This window comes from Macrobrachium nipponense, chromosome 46 (assembly GCF_015104395.2).
Source record: "Macrobrachium nipponense isolate FS-2020 chromosome 46, ASM1510439v2, whole genome shotgun sequence".
NCBI lineage: Eukaryota > Metazoa > Arthropoda > Malacostraca > Decapoda > Palaemonidae > Macrobrachium > Macrobrachium nipponense.
Genome location: NC_061106.1, coordinates 28,182,138 through 28,202,904, shown reverse-complemented (window position 1 = coordinate 28,202,904; position 20,767 = coordinate 28,182,138). Strand labels below are relative to the sequence as shown.

General features: G+C 38.3%; 2 protein-coding genes across 3 annotated transcripts in view; one reads left to right on the top strand and one right to left on the bottom strand.

Annotated features, from left to right (window-relative positions):
- Positions 1 to 5,104: 5,104 nt before the first annotated feature.
- LOC135214836 (small ribosomal subunit protein uS9) lies at positions 5,105 to 13,640 on the bottom strand. 2 transcript variants are annotated; one of them, XM_064249236.1, is made up of 5 exons: positions 13,550 to 13,640; positions 13,376 to 13,429; positions 5,918 to 6,049; positions 5,454 to 5,568; positions 5,105 to 5,294 (listed from the first exon to the last, which is right to left on the bottom strand). In XM_064249236.1, the coding sequence occupies exons 2-5, from the start codon at positions 13,427 to 13,429 to the stop codon at positions 5,149 to 5,151; spliced, it is 447 nt and encodes a 148-aa protein (XP_064105306.1). In that variant the 5' UTR covers positions 13,550 to 13,640; the 3' UTR covers positions 5,105 to 5,148. The 2 variants fall into 2 exon arrangements, with proteins under 2 accessions (XP_064105306.1, XP_064105305.1); XM_064249235.1 differs by having other exon boundaries at positions 13,538 to 13,638.
- Positions 13,641 to 20,602: 6,962 nt separating this feature from the next.
- LOC135214835 (uncharacterized) overlaps positions 20,603 to 20,767 on the top strand; it is a 234,841-nt gene continuing 234,676 nt past the window's right edge. Inside the window, exon 1 of the mRNA XM_064249233.1 lies at positions 20,603 to 20,767. The gene's annotated coding sequence lies outside the window, so the exon portion shown is untranslated.

The following is a 20,767-nucleotide window of genomic DNA, read 5'->3' as shown; positions in this document are numbered from 1 at the left end:
GTATTTTAAGTTGTTGGAACAAGACAAACGTTCAGTTCTTAGGATATAACAAGTATTAATGCTGATCAAGGAACTTACAAAATTATTTTGGATTAAACAATCTTGCTTTATGTCTACGTAACATCAAATGTCCCGTTTATTTGAGGGATTTTTCCAAGAATAGATAAGATACACATGGAATTCTACTGTTTTGTATCCTTAATAATTTATTTATAACCAACTTTCATAGAGCTGGACCAAAGAATTCTATTCTTAAAAATGAAAAATTTTAAAATATTTTGCATAAACCTGTGGTCTTAATGAAAGGAAAAAGTTCAATGCTACAGCTGGAGACGTAGAAAAAAACAAATAGGTTAAAAGGAAATTGGTGGCCTTGTCAAATGGACAAGATGGCAATTGTTAGGAGCCACCTCCATCAACCCATCTCTAGAAAATAGCAGGTTTTATTTTAGATTTTTGGCATTATGCCAAGCACTGGGGCAAGTAAGGCCATTGAGCGCTGAAAGGAAATTGACAGTAAAAGGTGTAACAGGAGGAAAACTTTGTAGTTGCACTGAAATAATTTTTAAGAGAGGGTGAACAGTAAGATGGAAGAAAGAGAATATGAACGGAGGTACAGTAAAAAGGAGTGATTGTAGTTGCAGCTAGGGACCGAAGGAACTACAAAGAACCTACTATGAGATTTAGGGCCTCTGTAACAGGGTTTTTTTTGCGATAACTTTTTATCTATGCATTTCATAAATATAACGCTTATTCAGAATACATATATCAACACAAATTTTGACTGTATTCTGCATTACGTAGGTTGAATAAATTTGGTATTTATAATGTAAAAGTGACCTTTTTTTGAAGACGGGCCAACTTACTCAGAAAAGGTTTCGAACGCACTTGTTACGTAACTTATGACAGCATTTCTTCCCTCTTTCTCGATGGATTGGCCATACGTAACGAAGTCTAAACCTCTGGCAACAATGAAATACAAATTTAGATACAAGCAAAGCAGTACACCTTTATGCACTCTGGAACCTCTCCACTGATAATTGTCATAATGAACAAACCAACAAAATATGTTAATAAATACAAAAACATTACGATTATTAGTCTAACTCCCAAAACAGGATTCCTAAGAAATTCAGTCAACTTTATAGGTCACAATCAGATTGACAAGATGTAGGGAATAGCTGGTAATTTTCAAAAACATAGTAGACATTTGATTTGATAACTGCTATATCCAATGTCAAGCAATTTTTATTTATTGGCTATCTACCTATTTACTGAAAAAAAAAAATAGCCGGTACCGTATATTGGCTTTAAACCTTCACCAATAATTCGTCAGAATGATGACTTCATGAGGCTCCACCCACTTTCGCCTCGTTATAATTCAGGATAACACTAAAGGCTACCATGGGCACTGTTGGATTAGAAAATTTAAAAATCCGTCTGTAAAAACTAATTTCTCGAGTAGTTGTAAGAAGGGATAAATGATCCTCAAAGATCCCAGCAGTTGGACTAAACGTTTAATTTATGTATATTACTGCTATACTGTTGTGGCACTACTGCTACAGTAGTATTACTACGCTAGCACTGATACCCCACCCACATCTATGTATCGTTCCGCCATTCATAAAGTATAAGTTTCAGAGCCGATGAAGATTTTGTCTGGTGGATGGGCGGGGCAACATTTCGTCAAAAGGTGTGTTTACCTTGCTTATGTAATGAATGTTTTTCGACTCTTGGCTCGTAATCATTGGCCATGGCGTCGGCTAAATCATTTTTACTCTATAGAAATTAAAACTATCGGGTTTAGGTTATTGATAATGCTGACAAAAATTGTGTGGGGTTGTAAAATATACATATTTCAACTTTCAGCTACATCCAATGCTTTGACAAGGAGCAAAGTCCAAAAAACCGTGTTACAGGGACCCTGAATCTCATAGTAGGTAATGTCTACATTCCACCAAATTTCTACCCTGACGGCACTACCCCCTACATGGGAAAATAGCATTGACGTGGTCAGTGTCTATTAAGACTGCAGGTTTATTTGTGAAAAATATATTTTAAAATTTGCCAATTATTTATACACAAAATTTTGGTCTCAACATAAGAGACTTATTCTCTGAGGGTGGATTGAGAAAGTGGTTCAACTTTTGTCCCAATTTGTAGCGGATGGGTCAACTAGGAGTCATAGGCCTCGAGCTGTAAAGGGTTACTCACAGGCCAGACAATTGGGTAATGATGGAACTCTTGTCATGTGTCCCAAAACACTTAATCAGTAGCTTCTTTTTGCTTTTTCCTCTCCCCCTTGTAAGAGAGAGGAAGGGACTTGCTCCCTAGTACTAGTTAATATCGTTAAGAAAAGGCAAATTAAACCATGGAAAAGGCTCAATACTCACCTGTATCTGACTAGTTCCAGTTCATGATTGTTTAATTCTCTCCACGCCTGCCATTAGAGATGAATTAGACCAGTCAAACCATTCATTGTTGTAGAAAAGGCAGATGTCATATCTACGGGTATGCAAGTCCCATTAAATGCTTCCCGCAGATATAATCCTTAGGAAAATTCGCTTTAAACCTTGGGAGTCTAGGGAAAGGGTTTGCTTCTTCCCTGTTAACTTTAAAATTTATTTTCATTCCCAATTCTATTTAGCTATTCCTTCTTTCTCTTTCTATAATAAATTATAGTTGTGCTGAATGGCCTGTTGGCTCTGGTATTTGGACTTGAGACATAAATTCATAAGTCAGTCAATCTATTATGCCCTTAGAAAAGACAACCACTCAATCCTTCTTAGTATTACATTCTTATCAAAATCACCCAAGCCAGTCACAGGACTCGCTCTCTCTTTTTTTTACACGGGAAATTCCACTATATTTCCTGCCTCTCTTGCTTCTTAAGTCTACAAATAATCATTTCTGCCACTTTTGTTGCTTCAAATGTTCTCTGGATAGCCTTCAAAACATTATAGTTACAGGACCTTCATGCTGTTTTTATAAAATGAAGTATTTCAGGAAATTATAGACTATTTCCTTGGCCTCAGGTGTTGAGTAAAGACATTTATGGGAGTCACTTGGGCTGGGCTGTTAATACTTATCACAGTGGGTGATTGAGAGTGAGTATTCTTTAATTATAGTGACCATGGCCTTCTAAATCCTCTTAAAAATCATAGGTCCTAACTTAACTCAGATCTGACATCGCCGGGGAAAAAATATGCCATATCTTCATTTTTATTAATGAAACCGAGGTTTTAACGGAGAATATACTTAGGATATATTCAAAATATCTGATGTAAACAAAGAACCACATTTCAAGAAATTAATACGATTTCAATAGACTCCATGAAGCTAATATGATTACCACATGAAAATTTGCCAGCAACGTATACCTGCACAAGCCACACCACAGCGATCTTAAAAAAGTAAATGCACTATAGGGGCACTGGATGAGCAACACAACTTTTTAAACAGACACTACCTGTCCCAAAGGACCTGTAAATGTCTCGCAGATAACTATGTAAAAGTGGTTTGATAATAGAGTACCAGTTCTTCTTAAACGTGATGGTAGGTCCTAGTCCCCCGACATGTGCTCTTGCATGCACCAACAAATCCATTAGCGAGATGGAGAATGTCTTGAATATGTTGTCAAGAAATTAAGGATGTTGAGTTGGCCATGAATTCAGAGAAAAAGGAGTCCTGCAGTTCACTTGACTTTTGGAAGAAGCCAATGCCAAAGGAAAACAGTGTTAAAAGATAAATTCCGATCTGAAGCAGCTCCTAGGGTTCATAAGGACTGCATGTCAGGTTGTTCAGTAACAAAGTTAAGTCCCAATTAGGTGGTTGAAGGTCACAGGGAACATGCCTGTTCGATAATTTTAAGCATAAAAATTTCCCAAGATAAACTCACAACTTTGAGATGTAGAACTAAGCTTAGGGCAGCCATGTAGTTTGTCCCTACGAAGGAAAATGAAGTCCACTACTTGTTGAATAATAGTTCTGATTGGAGAGAGACCCTGTTGCCAACACCAACCACCTCAAGACTGCTGACTTTACCTGGTTCACAGCTGTAAGACTTCCTGAGATAGCCCAGTTACTGGCTGCAAGACTAGCCTTTTGCTAGCAAGTGCTGATAGTCTCTGGCCGTGAAGAGATCCGGACCCTACTGACTGGTGAAATTTCTCGACGTGCAGTTGACACAGGTCATGCCAAGTATGAATCTCCCTTGGTGCTTTTGTCAGCAAAGGTAGATCAGGATATCATTCTGCATATGGTGACAAGGATTATCCTAAGTTTCTGGGAAATCATCTCACTGTTGATGAGTTGATGCGCAAGTCAAAAAGGAAGAAAGGCATAAAAGTCTAAATTGTCCCAAGGATGGATGTCTTCTGCCTACTACTCATGGATCTGGAATAATCAAACAACACACCCTCCAGTTTTCTGTACTGAACAATTTAAAACTGGTAACAAATATAGATCAAATGCCTGTTTACCAATCCAGGACTGAAAAGCTACAAAGTTTAACAACATGATTACAATTTAATATATTGTCTCCAAGTAACAAATTATCTTCAATGGTGGTTTAAGTAATAAATTTAGACCATTAAATCTCATTACAAATGCAGTATTGCTAGTTTTTCCCATGTTCAATATCGGCCAGTTTTCTAAAGTGCTTAGTTCTAGCTTTAATTCAATTATGGAATGACCATCCAAGCAATTATTAATGGGTTCTGATACATACATTAACATGTACTGAAATAACAAAGTAACCATCTTCGTGTACCAACTGCTGCATGTGACATAGGACAAACTTCCCTGGATCAACCAAGTTTTTTTTTTTTTTTTTTAATTATTATTGCCAGATTTCCAGCTGATGCTGGTGTAAACCTAAACCATTCTCTTTTTCCAACTAATGGTTGCAGCTAAATTTGTAATCAAGCCTAAAGTAATAATGTAGCACACCCGGCTGAGCCGAGTTTATTTTCTATTCACTTTCCTTGTCCACTTAGCAGCATGGTAACCACATACAATATTTTTTATTAAGTAACTCCTCATTAACGGGCTCTGTTCATAAGCCCTAAAGTTAAAACACTAGGGGTAAAATCAAATGAAAAAAAAGCCTTTTCAGATATAATTGAAAAAGCAATCCATACAAAGGCTTTAACGGTATGATTTTTGGTAACGAGCGCGGGCACCCGGACCACCAAACTTCTTGGGTTCACATCTTCTTGGATCAGCAACTAGCAAGGATCTATCATAATCAATGAGGATTTTCTTGATCTCCTTCTTGGAAGCTTCATCTACATCTGTTGACGGTAAATAAGTTACACCACATAAATATCTAACTGAAAACATTACAAGAATTCCACTTGATATGTAATGCTAGTAACAAATACTACTGAACTTTATAACCAATATAACAATATACATCACTGAGCATAGCAACTAGGAATAAAACTACTTACACTTCTGGTAGTAAGCTACAAGAGATTTTGAAATAGCTTGACGAATGGCATAAATCTGGGAAGTATGTCCACCTCCCTTAACACGGACTCTTATGGACACATTGGAAAATCTTTCCTGGAGAAAAAAAATTAAAAATTAACCTGATATATAATGGTGTATAAGTTCCAACCACACTAAATGCAATTACAACACATGCTTAACATACATGACAGCTCCACAGGTATATAAAATGTATTCACCTTACCGCTAACATAGACTTTTCCATTTATGCTTTTCTATCCCATACTGCATATGCAAATAAAAACTGACATAATAAAACAATATTGAGCAAACATAACAATTTCCACCATTAAAATCTCTTAATCATAAAAAAAAAAGGCTAAAAGAATTACACCCATCATAAAACATGAACTTGCAGGACATTGTATCTGACAGCACTGAATAGCAATCAAAAGATACTTACCTTACCAAGGAGGAGGACAGGCTCCATGAGCTTGTACTGAAGAGTTCTGGGTTCAATGTGCTCAAGAGGACGGCCATTTACCTTGAGTAACCCATTTCCTCGCTTACAATGAGCTACAGCTGTGGCAGTTTTCTGAGGAGCATAGTAAATAAAAATCAGTATATTCCACACTATCAGATCTCATATATACACACGACACATTTGATCTTATATAGTATGTTCCCATTTAAAACCAGAAAAATGGTACTTGAAACACTTGCAGCTAATACTGTAATTGGAGATGATGGGGCATGAGAACTTATGTCTAATCTATATGTATACTAAAGTGGAACAAATGCCATCATTATGTATAAATAGCAGTTACATCATCCCCACAAAAAGGGGAAGGCCACACCTTAGCTTGCCCTGCAATGCTCTTGGACTTTGGACACAAACAATCCATCCTAGTGATACTGAATGCTAAGTAACAAATTGAATTAGACTTTAAACTACTCAAAATTCTGGTCAACATTACTACTGTCATGGGATTGGTCAAAACCATACCACAAGCTTGGATGAGCTCTCATGTGCAGAACCTGATTCTTGAATGACCTAGGAACAAGTGTACACATAATAATGTGTATGCTGCTCTCATAATAACGGTCAGTATCATTAGTGAACTTTTCTGCATGAAGCCTCTGTTGCATGTCCACATCAAAGCTATTGAAAAACCTGATATCACCTGAGGGTCACACACTCAACTATACCAACTAACCCAATACATATTAGCAACTTTGTGCATTGACATTCTGCATATGAATTTGTACATGACTTTATTAACGGTCACCATTTGACATTCACTCTTGTTGGCATTGTTCAGTCTGACACTGAAATAACAGTGTATAACCAAAAGTCTTAGACAATGGGGTAAAAATACACATGGGGGAACAACCAACTGTACTAGCAGATCCAGTTTCCACCACTAATATAGGCAACAAAATGTTGTTTTATTGTGCTGATTACAACTGCAATCTTGAGTAAGATCAATAAACGTTACATATATACGCTAACATTGTTCAAATGAGTGCTGGGAAGGCTGAGAAAGATGGTGGCTCTGCTGCGCTTACAAACAGCACCTCAAGCGGGTGCCGCCACACTGGATTTCAAAAATTGCCTTGAAAACACATTTTACTCACAAATGCTCTCACATTGTTCAAATGAGTGCTGGGAAAGATGGTGGATTGTCTGTGGTTAGAACGGCCAGCAACACGATTGCCGCCATACTGGATTTCAAAACTGCCTTGAAAACATATTTTACGAAGAGCTCACAAGCTTATTTTAGTTTGTATGGCGCTTTCATAAATTACATTATGTCGACGAAACTTCAATCTTTTGAATGGTATGGTTAAAGATGTAATTGCATTCTTGTTTCACCAATTAAAAATAGTGAATACGACTGATCCACGCAATGACGATGGATCCACTGCGGTGTTTCCCCTAGCTACTTCCAATTTTTTCCCTCTTCTAGCACACTAATCTTATTCTCTTACTGGCAAACCCCTATTTTTCCCCAATTACCACCCACCATTACAATTAGGTAATAACTATTTGAGACCACATCAGGAAACCAGGGTTTTTGGGTGGGAAACATAAAAATTAGTGAAATGAAAGTTGTACCTGAACATATCATTACATACTGCAGCACTTCACCTCACCTGGAGAGGAATAACCTGACCAACGGCAACAGTCCAATATAATACGGGTTTGCAATACACCCTATCTCCTGAAACCTATGACACCATGGCAAAGCTTTCCAAGTAAACTCAGATAGGTAAGTTGAGATGGTACCTGCTAAAATTGCATACCAAGACCCATTATAAGATATTTTCATTATTGTTAAATTTAACTGATGAAACAATACAATTAAATCTTCAAGGATACCCTTCAAAAAATTAAATTTGATCAACAAAATGAGATACTTTCATTAACCTCTGTTCAATTGGAAATTGTGTGCCTTTGTCTCGTAATTTAGGAGAAAAAAAAAAAAAAAAAAAAAAAGAAGGTAGATGTAGGGTACTTATCCGTGGCGGCCTAGACTATTGGCAGTTGCAGTTTTACCTACTGAACAAGAATTTTAAGTAATATTTATTCGGACAACTGTAATTAACCCCACAGGGGCCAGTACTAAACACGGCAAAATACATTGGACACCCCAATCCCTAGTGGATGTCGTATCTGCGGTTACCTTCCTTGCAGTCTGTGCGGAATGCTTCTGTAGAAATACCCCAAAAAATTCCAGAGGAGAGTAGAGGTCTGTGTGTTGCCAGGATGGTCCACTACTCTACGACTCATGCTCATGGGCCTAGTAGTTGGGTAGTGTAGAATTTGACCCAAAACACAGTATTTCTACAGCAGCAGTCCGCACGGACTGCAAAGAACGTAGGGGGAAAACCAGCAACTACCAACCCTTATCACGGTTTTCAGGTCTTATTCACTTGATATTTAAATGGTGAAACACGAATACAATTACAACTCCAAGCGTACCATTTAAAAGATTGAAGTTTCGTCAACATAATGTGATACATGAAAGCCCCATACGAACTAAAATAAGCATGTGACGCTCTTCGTAAAACATGTTTTCAAGGCAGTTTTGAAATCCAATATGGCGGCTACCGTGGGATGTACAGTTTTTTATCAGTGACGAAAATCATCTTTCCCAGCCTTCCCAGCAATCATTTGAACAATGTTAGCGTATGTATGTAACGTTTATTGATCTTACTCAAGATTGCAGTTGTAATCAGCACAATAAAACAACATTTTGTTGCCTATATTACTGAAAGTATGAAACTTTTTATTTCCGGGGTCATGGTTTGAACTGAATTCATCCTTACCTTGTAATTGGTGGTTTTTATCCTTACTGCCATCACAACTGAAACTCCACAGTGCTTATTTGATTGTTATTACGTATACACATTTTGGTCTCAGTTCACTCGACATTGCACTGTAAACCAGTTGCTGTTCCTGGTTCCTAAGCGCGCGCGCCACAAACACAGTTACGAACAGCAGACGACGAAACTGCAAAGTTTTATTCCCTAAATTGTTTACTTTAATCGTTTAGTTCAAATTTACTTAATTTAAAATTTTTAATTTAATTCATGTACATTATCTCTTTTTTGCAGCCAAATTACCCCGAAAAATTACAGATATCTCTAAAGTAGATACAATCAAATATTTCTAACGTTTTCGTACATCTGGCTGCCGAAAACCATAGAGGAACGACTACGGATACGTGAATTATATATATATTTTTTCGCTTTTTTGTTTTTGCTAGCAGTTTTAATTGATTTCAGTCTATATTAGTATTTTGAATTTCTTTAATAACCGTATGCCAGAAATAAATGTAACCTTTAATGTTTGCATGCTAAGAATGGCAAAATCATCGTTGCCACATTAGTGGAGGCTTCACACATACGCCGTTTCATTATTATAAACTGTTTCCATGAATTCTAGTTGTCATAGTAATGCAATAATGATAAAATTGCTTTAATATTTATGTATATATACTTCCAATACATAGCCTAATTTCACCAATTTCAACGTTTCATGTGTAGTCTTGTACCCAGTTTGGAGGGTCAAACACATACCGAATGGCAACAGAGAGAGAGAGAGAGAGAGAGAGAGAGAGAGAAAGGAAGGCGAAGGAACGAAGAAGAAAAGGGGTGGCAGTGGAGGGGGGGGAGGGTAGGTGGAGCTTTATACGCGTGCTCGTATCCATTTCTGCATAATGGAGTTTTTATCTCTTGGTACAAGGACAAGTGTCGTTATTCTTTACGATTAGTAATTCACGATACCCTTATAAATTACGGCACTAGGTGTAATGCACTATAGCAAAATCTCGTTCTGATACTAGTGTTCGTTACAGAAATAGGTATTGCCCAAAAACGTACTTGCACTGTCTCTGAAACCCATAGTAGGTATGCTGCTTAGTTGTCAATCAAGTTTTTTGTAATCACGTATTTTTTACAAGCTAGCTATTGAATAAATTTGTATTTTTCTCAATCAAAACATATGCCCCTCAATGCTAACTTTCCTCTTTTAACGACTTACTGGTCATTGCAAATTCGGCCCCATAATTTCTTATGGTGCGAAAACAGAGGGGCAGGGACCGAAAACGATTGCGTCACACTACGGCGATCCCAAACATATTCAAACATCTTCATATATCCAAAAAGTAAATAATAGATATATATGCGCATTACGATTATACCAATTACATGAAAAGCTGATAATCTGCATGAATAACTGGTAAACTGTTCTGCAAGAAAGTTGAGTAAGCAATTATTTACAATAGGTACGAAAGTCAAGATGTCGTGACGTCATAATACAGGACTTAGGGTAAAACACCACGGCAGGCCAAACAGGCCACCTACAATCAACGCTTGCCACCCTCCGAAAAAGTACATTATAACGCGTCCTGACACCGGAGATGGACATCAGTCGCGACTTCTTGTTGGTGAGAAACGGAGCTAAAGACCTCTACTCTCCTTTCGAAGTATTTTCTCCAAAGTTAGAAATTAAGGCCAAATTTTAAGATTTAAACAGAGGGTAGTGAAAAGGGTGGCTACGGCAGTGGAAATCTCACCAAAACGCTTTAGAAATTTTTACTTACAACTAAAAATGTTTCGAAGATTGACGCCATCTTGATGTTTACGGAGTCGCTTGTGTCAACAAACTTCCCATTTCCTGTGCTAAATCTGCACACCACTTGTACCCATACACGCTGGGGCACTTTCATCACAATCGTAAACCAACCTCTTACCAGCACTTATTCAAGGGAACAGCATTCTTTGCGGCGTTTTGCGCTCTTCAATTGTTTATCAGTGTTGTCAATTGGTATGTGTTTACCCTCCAAACTAGGTATAAGACTTACACAAAAGCGGGGAAATAAGTGAAATTAGCGTATCTATTTGTAGTATATATACATATTAGAGCAATTTTATCATTACTGCATTACTATGACAACTAGAATTCATCGAAACAGTTTGTAAATGCATCGGCGTATGTGTGACGCTCCACTAGATTGGCAACGATGAGCCATTTTTCCTCACGTCGTCTGCTCGTAAGTATACATCCGAAACATTTGTAATTTTGGGGGGTTAATTTGGTTGCAAAAAAGGGATAATGGACATGAATTAAATAAACATTTTGAAGTAGAGTTAAACTAAATATTGAGTAAAGTAAACAATTAAGGGAATAAAGCTTTGCATCTCATAATCAGTGTTGTCGTCTGCTGCTCGTAACTTTGTTTACGGAGTGAGTGCTTAGGAAACACGAACAGCAATGTGGTTCGAGTGCACTGTGGAGTGAATTAAGACCAAAATGTGTATAATTACAATCAAATAAGCACTGTGGAGTTTCAGTTGTGATGGCAGTAAGGATAAAACCACTGATTACAAGGTAAGAATGAATTCAGTTCCAACCATAACCCCGGGAATAACAAGTTTCATACTTTCACTAATATAGGCAACAAAATGTTGTTTTATTGTGCTGATTACAACTACAATCTTGAGTAAGATCAATAAACATTACATATATACGCTAACATTGTTCAAATGAGTACTGGGAAGGCTGGGGAAAGATGGTGGCCGTCACTGATGAGAACCGTCCATGCAAAACGTAGCCGCCATATTGGATTTCAAAACTGCCTTGAAAACATATTTTACGAAGAGCTCACATGCTTATTTTAGTTCGTATGGGGCTTTCATATATCACAATATGTTGACGAAACTTCAGTCTTTTAAATGGTATGCTTAGAGTTGCAATTGTATTCATGTTTCACCAATTAAATATCGAGTGAATAAGACCCGTCCACCGTGATGAGGGTTGGCCTGTCGTGATATTCTACCCTAATTACAATCAAATAAGCACTGTAGAGTTTCAGTTGTGATGGCAGTAAGGATAAAATCCACCGATTACAAGGTAAGAATGAATTCAGTTCAAACCATAACCCCGGGAATAACAAGTTTCATACTTTCACTAATATAGGCAACAAAATGTTGTTTTATTGTGCTGATTACAACTACAATCTTGAGTAAGATCAATAAACGTTACATATATACGCTAACATTGTTCAAATGAGTGCTGGGAAGGCTGGGGAAAGATGGTGGCCGTCACTGATGAGAACCTTCCATGCAAAACGTAGCCACCATATTGGATTTCAAAACTGCCTTGAAAACATATTTTACGAAGAGCTCACATGCTTATTTTAGTTCGTATGGGGCTTTCATATATCACATTATGTTGACGAAACTTCAGTCTTTTAAATGGTATGCTTAGAGTTGCAATTGTATTCTTGTTTCACCAATTAAATATCGAGTGAATAAGACCCGTCCACCGTGATGAGGGTTGGCCTGCCGTGGTGTTCTACCCTATCACATTATGTTGACGAAACTTCAATCTTTTAAAGGTATGCTTAGAGTTGCAATTGTATTCTTGTTTCACCAATTAAATATAGAGTGAATAAGACCCATCCACCGTGATGAGGGTTGGCCTGCCGTGGTGTTTTACCCTAGAAGAGTGTTCTAATTCCAAAAAATAATTACTTAAATTTGAGTCAGAATAGAGTTACTTTTTCAATAACGAATATTTTCAAATTAATCATCATAAATATGTAAAATATTGATGTTTTACTATATTTAAAAAATTATCGAAGTGCACGCTTCGTCGTCGTCTACAAAACAGTTGTTTACTCGGTGAGGGAAAGTTTTCCGATTGTTGTGATGAAAGTGCCCCAGCATCTGTGGGTACAAGTGGTGTGCGGATTTATCACAGGAAATGGTTAGTTTATTGACACAGGCGACTCCGTAAACATCGAGATGGCGTCAATCTTCTAAAAATTTCGAGTTGCAAGTAAAAACGTTGAACGCGTTTTGGTGAGATTTGCACTACGTTTGACACAGTTTTCTTTAGCTCCGTTTCTCACCAACAAGTCGCGACTGATGCCCATCTCTGATGTCAGGACACGTTATAATGTACTTTTTGGGGATTGTTCACGCTGATCGTACATGGTCCACTCTGTACCCTGCGGTTTTTTACCCTATTACTTAAAATTCTTGTTCAGGAGGTAAATCATCATAGAAAAACCGCAACTGCCATAGTCTAGGCCGCCGCGGATGTGCCCTAGATCTACCCAATTTTGACCCCATGTTTAGCTGGTACCCGGCGGTAAATATCTTAGAAAGATATCTCTGGTGGCCGACTGGCGGGTACCAGGCCTCATTAAGCAAGGTGGTCCTTTTTTCCCAAATTGTCAATGGCTTTTAATTACGGACCACATCTATGTAACGTATTAGATATGCGATACCTAGGTATATACTAATCTGCATCAGAGTTCAATAGTTAGCTAATTGGGTAAATCTAGTATATGGGTAAACATCGGTTCGCCGAACACAACAAGAACACGAGCACAAGTCCCCTTACCTTTCTGCCGAACACTTGTACCGACGGTACGACTTCTTTAGTCGCTGTAGACATCTGTAATTAAACAAAACACGACTAAGAATCCTTTCTTTTGACAAGGGTTGTTAAATAAGTTCAGCTACGATACCAAACAGCAACAAAAATAACAATATTTCCATATACCTTCGGCGTTACCTCTACTCCGCAATGGTCTCAGTGTGAAGGAAATCAGCATGTCGACGAGCGCCCACGAGGCCCGACCTCTCGGAGATTGTTAACATTTTACCTGATAGATGGCAGCACTTTATAAAAGAGGCAAGGTTTTTGTGATATATTTAATATATATTAGGTACGCCATAGCTTACTATGTATGCATTTTAAAGAAAAGACGTTAAAACTCAGGCACTGACAGGTGAGTTGAACATACTTCAACATTATTCATGTCATATAACATTCCGAGATCTGTGAATAACTTGCTATTCAAGAGCTTAAAGACTAGACTGATTCAGCCACTGGCTACGGCAAGGCTACAGTTTTTCGATAATTTTTCTTCGGCAGTGCTGTATTTGAATGAAAGCTGATGTTCAGCGGGAATTATTTAAATCAGGACAGAATTTTAATCAATAAATTGGCGTGAAAGGCTGCACAAATGAATCGCAACGAATGTTGGGGAACATAATACAAACCCCCACAAAGAATCAGATATATTAATGAATGTAGTCTCTTGCATAAAAGCAAATGCATGACAGGCAGTGACTTAAAATCTAATTGTTTCATCACCATTCGACAGACAGACCGAATCTTTGGACTTCATTTGGATATTATAGAAAGAAAGGTTTATTTGATTCATGCGTAGTTTGCATTTACATTATATTTCATCTCAGGCTGATGTATAACTGCTGTTTGTTATGCTCCATAGGTAATTCCAAACTTGCTTTAATAAGTGCTTGATTATCACTTCGGCGAGCATTTGTTTCTCTTTGTTTTTTAAATCGATAAATCTTGGATATATTAACAATATTAGCATTTTGGCAAAAATAAAGGTCTTGAAGGAATACAACATGGACTGCTGAACGGTGAAACCCTAGAGGCGGTGCTAAAATGTCGTACGGAAGCACAAAGCGTACAACCCATACAACCATTCGGGAAGAAGCATATTCTCTAGTACCGTAGCTCTCTGGTAACAAAAGCGCATCGACAGTTCTCTTCTCGCGTTGGTTTGCAAATCCAAACTTCATCAAACAAATGTGAAATTGTGAATGTATGATGGATATTTGCTGATAAGTACGCAGACTCACCTCCATGTTTAGAATGTATTACATTTTCATCTCGCCACGCATTACCATAGTATAGCTTATCGGCAATTCCATGTATATAAAAAAAACTGTTGTTAATTCCAAAATAAACAAATTTAGTGAACACAGGTCTACGATGAACGATTATCAAAATTAATAAAAGGTTGCAGTAAACTTCGAATGTTCGCTATAAGAACTTTGGTAAAGTCATAGGCGTTGGGAAAGTATTTTACTTGCGAGAAGAGCAGATTTTTCGCCTAAAATCGTAAAACTGTCAGTTCTTTCAACAACAAAATTGCCTTACGTGCAAGAAGCAAGAACGAAAATGAACAATATATGCAATCAATGCAGGCTTGTTCGCAAGTAAAATTTTAGTCATGCAAATAATTTACTGTTAGTATATATTGTAAGTATCTGTTCTAAGAAGAGCATGGGTGTCTTTCACTCTTGATGGATACCCACAATTTTATCGTATTGCATGAATAGATGCGGTTTGAATATGATACTCATTATTTAGCACTTTATCAAATTATCATAGATCATGACCTTGAAAAACCAATGCAAACAAAATTGAATTATTTGTAGATAATAAATTAGTTTAACTTAATTTTGTAGGCCTAACGGACAAAACAAGGCATTTAAAAACGATAAACAGGAAAACATTTAATTAAGCCAAGATAAAACTGATTACACACACACACACACACACACACACACACACATATATATATATATATATATATATATTATATATCTATATATATATATATATATATATATATAGTGTGTGTGTATGTATAACTGAATCACGAAAGTTTGGAACGTGATAAATCCATAAATAAAGGTATTAGCCACAAAGGAAAGATAAACAACGGAGTTTCTGCAAGATCTTTTGACTCAACGTCCTTTACTTAGCAGAAGTTGAGTCGAAACATCTTGCAGAAACTCCGTTGTTTATCTTTCCTTCACGGCTTATACCTTTATATATATATATATATATATATATATATATATATATATATATATATATATATATATTATGGAGGAGTTATGGAGTTCCATTTGACAACGGCTGCGAGAGAGAGAGAGGGGGGGTAATTGGTGGTTGGATGGTTAATGACTGAATTGGCTGTTGGTGGGTTCTGGGTTGTCTGCTGGTGCTCTTGGAGATCAGAGTTCTGTGTTTTTAGTGAGTCATTTTAGTCAGTCTTTGGTGAGAGCTGGTGACAGTCAGAAGTGTCGGGAGCAGTATATTGAAGGCACTGGAAGTCAGTTGAGTTTTGTGTGTTATTGATTTGTTTTATTGATTTGTTGTTAGTTTGGTGTTGTTTGTTTTGGAGTGGTTGTGCCTGTATTGTTGGATTTGTTGTGCTTTTGAGTTCCTGAGGGTTGTATGTGATTGTTGTTGTGTTGAGGGTGTTGTTGTTGTTGGGGACTGTTGTGGTTTCTTGGTGTGGTTGTGAGTTTTTTGAGGGTTGTTGTTGTTGCTGGGAGGCTGTTGTGATTCCTTGATGTTGTTAGTGTTTTTAGCTTGTGATCCCACCACATTATTTTTTGGTGCCCGAACAGGGACTGTTGGTGCAGTCAGCTGCAGGATGATTGGGGTAATGAGTTGTGTGATTGGTGGAGAAAGCGAGGATGGAAGGGTTGAAGGAGATAGAGAGGCTGAAGGAGGAGTTACGGTTGGTGAGGAAACCTAAGGAAAGGTTGGAAGTAGAGAATGATAGGTTAAGGGTAGAGTGTGAGGAGCTGAAGAGCGAGTTAGAGGAGATGAGAGGAATGCTAAGGAGTGCGAAAGTGGAAATGAAAGAAGAAGTGAAAGGAGCAGTAGAGAGAATGGTTGAGAAAATGGACGAAAAATTCGGGGTAATGATGAATGCAGTGCAAGAGATGATGCAGGGAATGATGAAGGGATTCATGGGGGAGGGAGCTGTAGGAGGTAGGCCTACTGGGTCTTGTGACGGGCCAGGAGTGATAAAGGAAGCGAAAGAGCGAGTGGATGAGAGTACGAGTGACGAAGGTGATTTGGTTTTGATAGGTAAGGGAAAGAAGGGGAAGACACAGGATAAGGATAAACCTGAGGACAAGAATAATAAGGGGGCTGAGGAATAGAAGAAGACTATGGGAAAGAAGGTTTGTAAGGGTGATGGACAGGATGAGACTAGGACTGAATACATTGGGGAAAGGGCTGAGAGTGATTTAGATAGTGCTGAGTAGAAACAGGTTGGTAGAGAGAAGGGTAAGAAGAGTGTAATCAGGAGTATGGACGTGAGTATGTATTCGGAAGAGGGAAAGAGGGGTCAGAATGGAAATAGCGAAAGTGAGAGTGAGAGAGAGCAGGAAGTGCGAAAGGCTGTCTATATGAGAGAGGTACTCTGATGTGCATAATATGAGGAATATAGTAGTAGGGACATAGGGAACTTTTTTTAAGGAATATGAGAAGTATTGTAAGGCTAAGTGTGGGGATAACAAGAGAGTCTGGGCAAGAGAGTTAAGTAGCTTTTTGACAGGATTTTTATTGAGTATGTATGGGGTAATGATGAGTGTAGGGAATGTGCCATATGAGAGTGTGAAAGCTAGGATTGTAGAACAGGCAAAGAGGAAATAAAAGAGTAGCATTGAGATATAGGGAAAGCGTATAATTTTGAAGAGGCAAGGTAAAGAACTTCGTTGGTGAGTCATTTTCAATTGTATTGTGTGCAGGTTGGAAAGAACATTAGTAGGAAAAAGTTTGGGGACAAAGGGATTAAATGAAGTGTAAAGAGTTAGTGCGGAGGTTCGTGGCGCACTGTACCAGAGTTTAAAAGCTATAGGGAGGCAGTTTTGGAAGGGCCGAGGCGAATGGCTGGGCGAGTGGTAGATACGAGTGTTAGGGCAAGTAACATGAGTGTAGTTAGCCCTAAAAGAGATAGGAGTGCGAGTGTTGGAAGAGTAGGGTCAGTTAGTTGTGTGCGAGAGCAGCAGGGTTATAGATGTGGTAAGCCAGGACACAGGAAGAATGAATGTCGGTGGGCGTTAGGAGCGTGCTTCGGGTGTAGGCAAACGGGGCATTTAGTGAGCGAGTGTAAGAAAGATAGGGATATTAAATGTTATAGGTGTGGACAGGCAAGGCACATAGTTAGTGGATGTCGGGGTACCTGTATGAACATGGTTTATGGCAACTGCGGGAAGAACGGGCATTATGCTAGGATGTGTAAAGAACAGCGGGCAAAATGTGTTGAATGTGGAATGGAGGGTCATGTAGCAAGTGTGTGTAGGCAAAAGAGGATGAGTCAGGTTGGGAATTTGGGAAACTAGGTGTTAAAGGGATTCAGTTGGGTGGGTCCTCTAGTATGCAACAGTATGTTCGGGAGAATGCGATGAGTGAATGATTGAGAGTGTTGGTTGAGTATGGAAGAAAGCAGAAGAAGGTAAGAAAAGGGAATGAAAGGGAGAAACGTGAGCTACATAATAGAGGGGTTAGTGTTAGGGTAAAAATGGTGGATAAGGCATGTAATACGGATGACTTTCAGGGGAGGAATAATACATAAAGCATGTGTGGGTTTGAATTGTCAGGGTTTAGTGAAGTTTCACTAGAAAGGGAATCAGGTGGTAAGGATGTAGTTGGCAGTATGAATGAGTCTCTTCGGAAGTTTGGCAGGAGTGTAAATGAGGTAAGTGATTTGGTGGCAGAGTTACGAGAGATATTCGGACAAGAGTTGGAAGGAATAGATGAGATAGTGAATGGGATTTGGGAGGATGGTAGTGAGGGAGATAGTAATGGTAGTCTGACTGGAAGTGATCTGGGAGAAGTTGATGGCGGTGTAACTGAGAGTGTGTGTGAGGGCCCTCAAACAAGATCCAGGGGACCTGCCTCCGAGCATCCATTGGTGTTGCGGAAGGTTATTTAGTGTGGGTGTTGTGAGTGTAAGGAGACGTTGTCAAATGTAACAGGGGAGGAAATATGAAGGAGTTATGGAGTTCCATTTGACAACGTCTGTGTGTGCGTGCGTGTGTGTGTGTGTGTGTGAGAGAGAGAGAGAGAGAGAGAGAGAGAGAGAGAGAGAGAGAGAGAGAGAGGGTAATTGGTGGTTGGATGGTTAACGACTGAATTGGTTGTTGGTGGGTTCTGGGTTGTCTGCTGGTGCTCTTGGAGATCGGAGTTCTGTGTTTTGAGTGAGTCATTTTAGTCAGTCTTTGGTGAGAGATGGTGACAGTCAGAAGTGTCGGGAGCAGTATATTGAAGGCACTGGAAGTCAGTTGAGTTTTGTGTTATTGATTTGCTTTATTGATTTGTTGTTAGTTTGGTGTTGTTTGCTTTGGAGTGGTTGTGCCTGTATTGTTGGATTTGTTGTGCTTTTGAGTTCCTGAGGGTTGTATGTGATTGTTGTGGTTGAGGGTTGTTGTTGTTGTTGGGGGGCTGTTGTGGTTTCTTGGTGTGGTTGTGAGTTGTTGAGGGTTGTTGTTGTTGCTGGGGGTTGTTGTAATTCCGTGATGTTGTTAGTGGGTGTGTGTGTTGCTTTTGTTTATGTTGTTGTTTTTTGTGTTGGAGGTTGGTTGTGCAGTGGTCTTTTTCGTGTTTTATTGTGTTGTTGAGTTTTTGTTATGTGAGGTTGTGGTTGTGTTCCTTGGTTGTTTGCTGTGTTGTTGAGTTGTGGTTGTGTTCCTTAGTTGGGGAAATTTAGTGAGGATCTAGCAACTAACACACTGGCTGACGTTGAACTTGAAATATTGATAACTTGTAGTCTTGTGCAGCTATACTACTGATGTTGTCACTTTGTGTGACTGAGTAGTATCAAACAGAAATAGGCAACCACGACGTGAACAATACAAGTATGGCTCAGGCATAGGACCTGTGATCTGTAGAGTTTCCTTTTCAAAAACTTCCCTAATTCCTATCTCAACGTCTATACAGAAAATAACATCCTGTAGTTCTGTATGAATATCCATTACTATAAAGTTATAGGCAACCGTAACATGAACAATGCAAGTAGGGCTCAGATATACCTAAGACCTGTGTTCTGTAGTTTCCTTGTCAGAAACCTTCTTAATTCCTACCTCTACGTCTATACAGTATATAACATGAAGTTTTGATTCAAACAAAAATGAGTGATAGGGTTATATACCATACTAACTTAATGCTCTTAAAGACTTAAAGAGGATCTTACTACAAGAGATCACAGATCGTCGCTGTGTTGACTCGACACTCGGTTGCAAGCAATTATCAACACTAGGTCAGAGTACTTAGAGTTGAAGTTCCTGTAATCCTTCATAAACATTTAACCTAGGCTAGAAAATAAACTGTGGAGGATGATATTTTCTGATTAGATAAAAATTAGGATTCCAAAACCTGTTTAGGGAAACAGTAAAAACGTAAGAAAGTATCATATTTTTTAGCAAAAATTCCCATTTCGTATCATTCTAACCGGCGTCGTAAAAAAGTAAACTTTTTTAAAAAAGTATCAAAATGATACTTTCGTATCACAAAGAGCATCACCGTCACTGTCACTGGGGTGTGGGGTGGGTTGGGCATTGGTTTATGTGGGGGGAGGGATTTTGCCAGCTTGTTTTTAGCTTGTGATCCCGACACAATATATATATATATATATATATATATATATATATATATATATATATAGATAGAATATATATATATATATATATATATATATCTATACACACACATACACACAAACCAATATGAAACACGTCATAAGGCCTAATATCAAAACAGCGATAATAACCAATGATGAAATGTCCAACTGTGGGGCCTAAACATCTATTGCATTTACTTATCACCATTGAAAAAAAATTCTATGATATGCGTATATGAATATCAATTGTCATGTGTGAACTGATTCCAACAAATGCATATAATATATTTTTTTAGCAGACAAATCCTCCTGTACTACGTCGACATTAGGTTTAAGGTGGTTTTTGTAATAGCTACGTTGAAACCAGACAGGAACAGGAAGAAGAAGCAGCCACATTCTCGATTCTCGAAGGGAACGAATGGTGGGTTGACTGCCAAAGCGATCTTGAGAATCGGATTTGTTTTTCAGTCTCTCTAAAGACTGTCTGGGACGTTCGACGTGAAATTTTCGGCGTTATTTAACCGCGTGCGTTTTACTATTTTCGT

Coding starts and splice junctions, on each gene's coding strand:
- LOC135214836 (XM_064249236.1), bottom strand. CDS start 13,429: ATGTCTACAGCGACTAAAGAAGTCGTACCGTCGGTACAAGTGTTCGGC. Junction 6,050..13,375: donor TACAAGTGTTCGGCAGAAAG/GTAAGGGGACTT, acceptor TATGCTCCTCAG/AAAACTGCCACAGCTGTAGC. Junction 5,569..5,917: donor CTGTCCTCCTCCTTGGTAAG/GTAAGTATCTTT, acceptor TTTTTTCTCCAG/GAAAGATTTTCCAATGTGTC.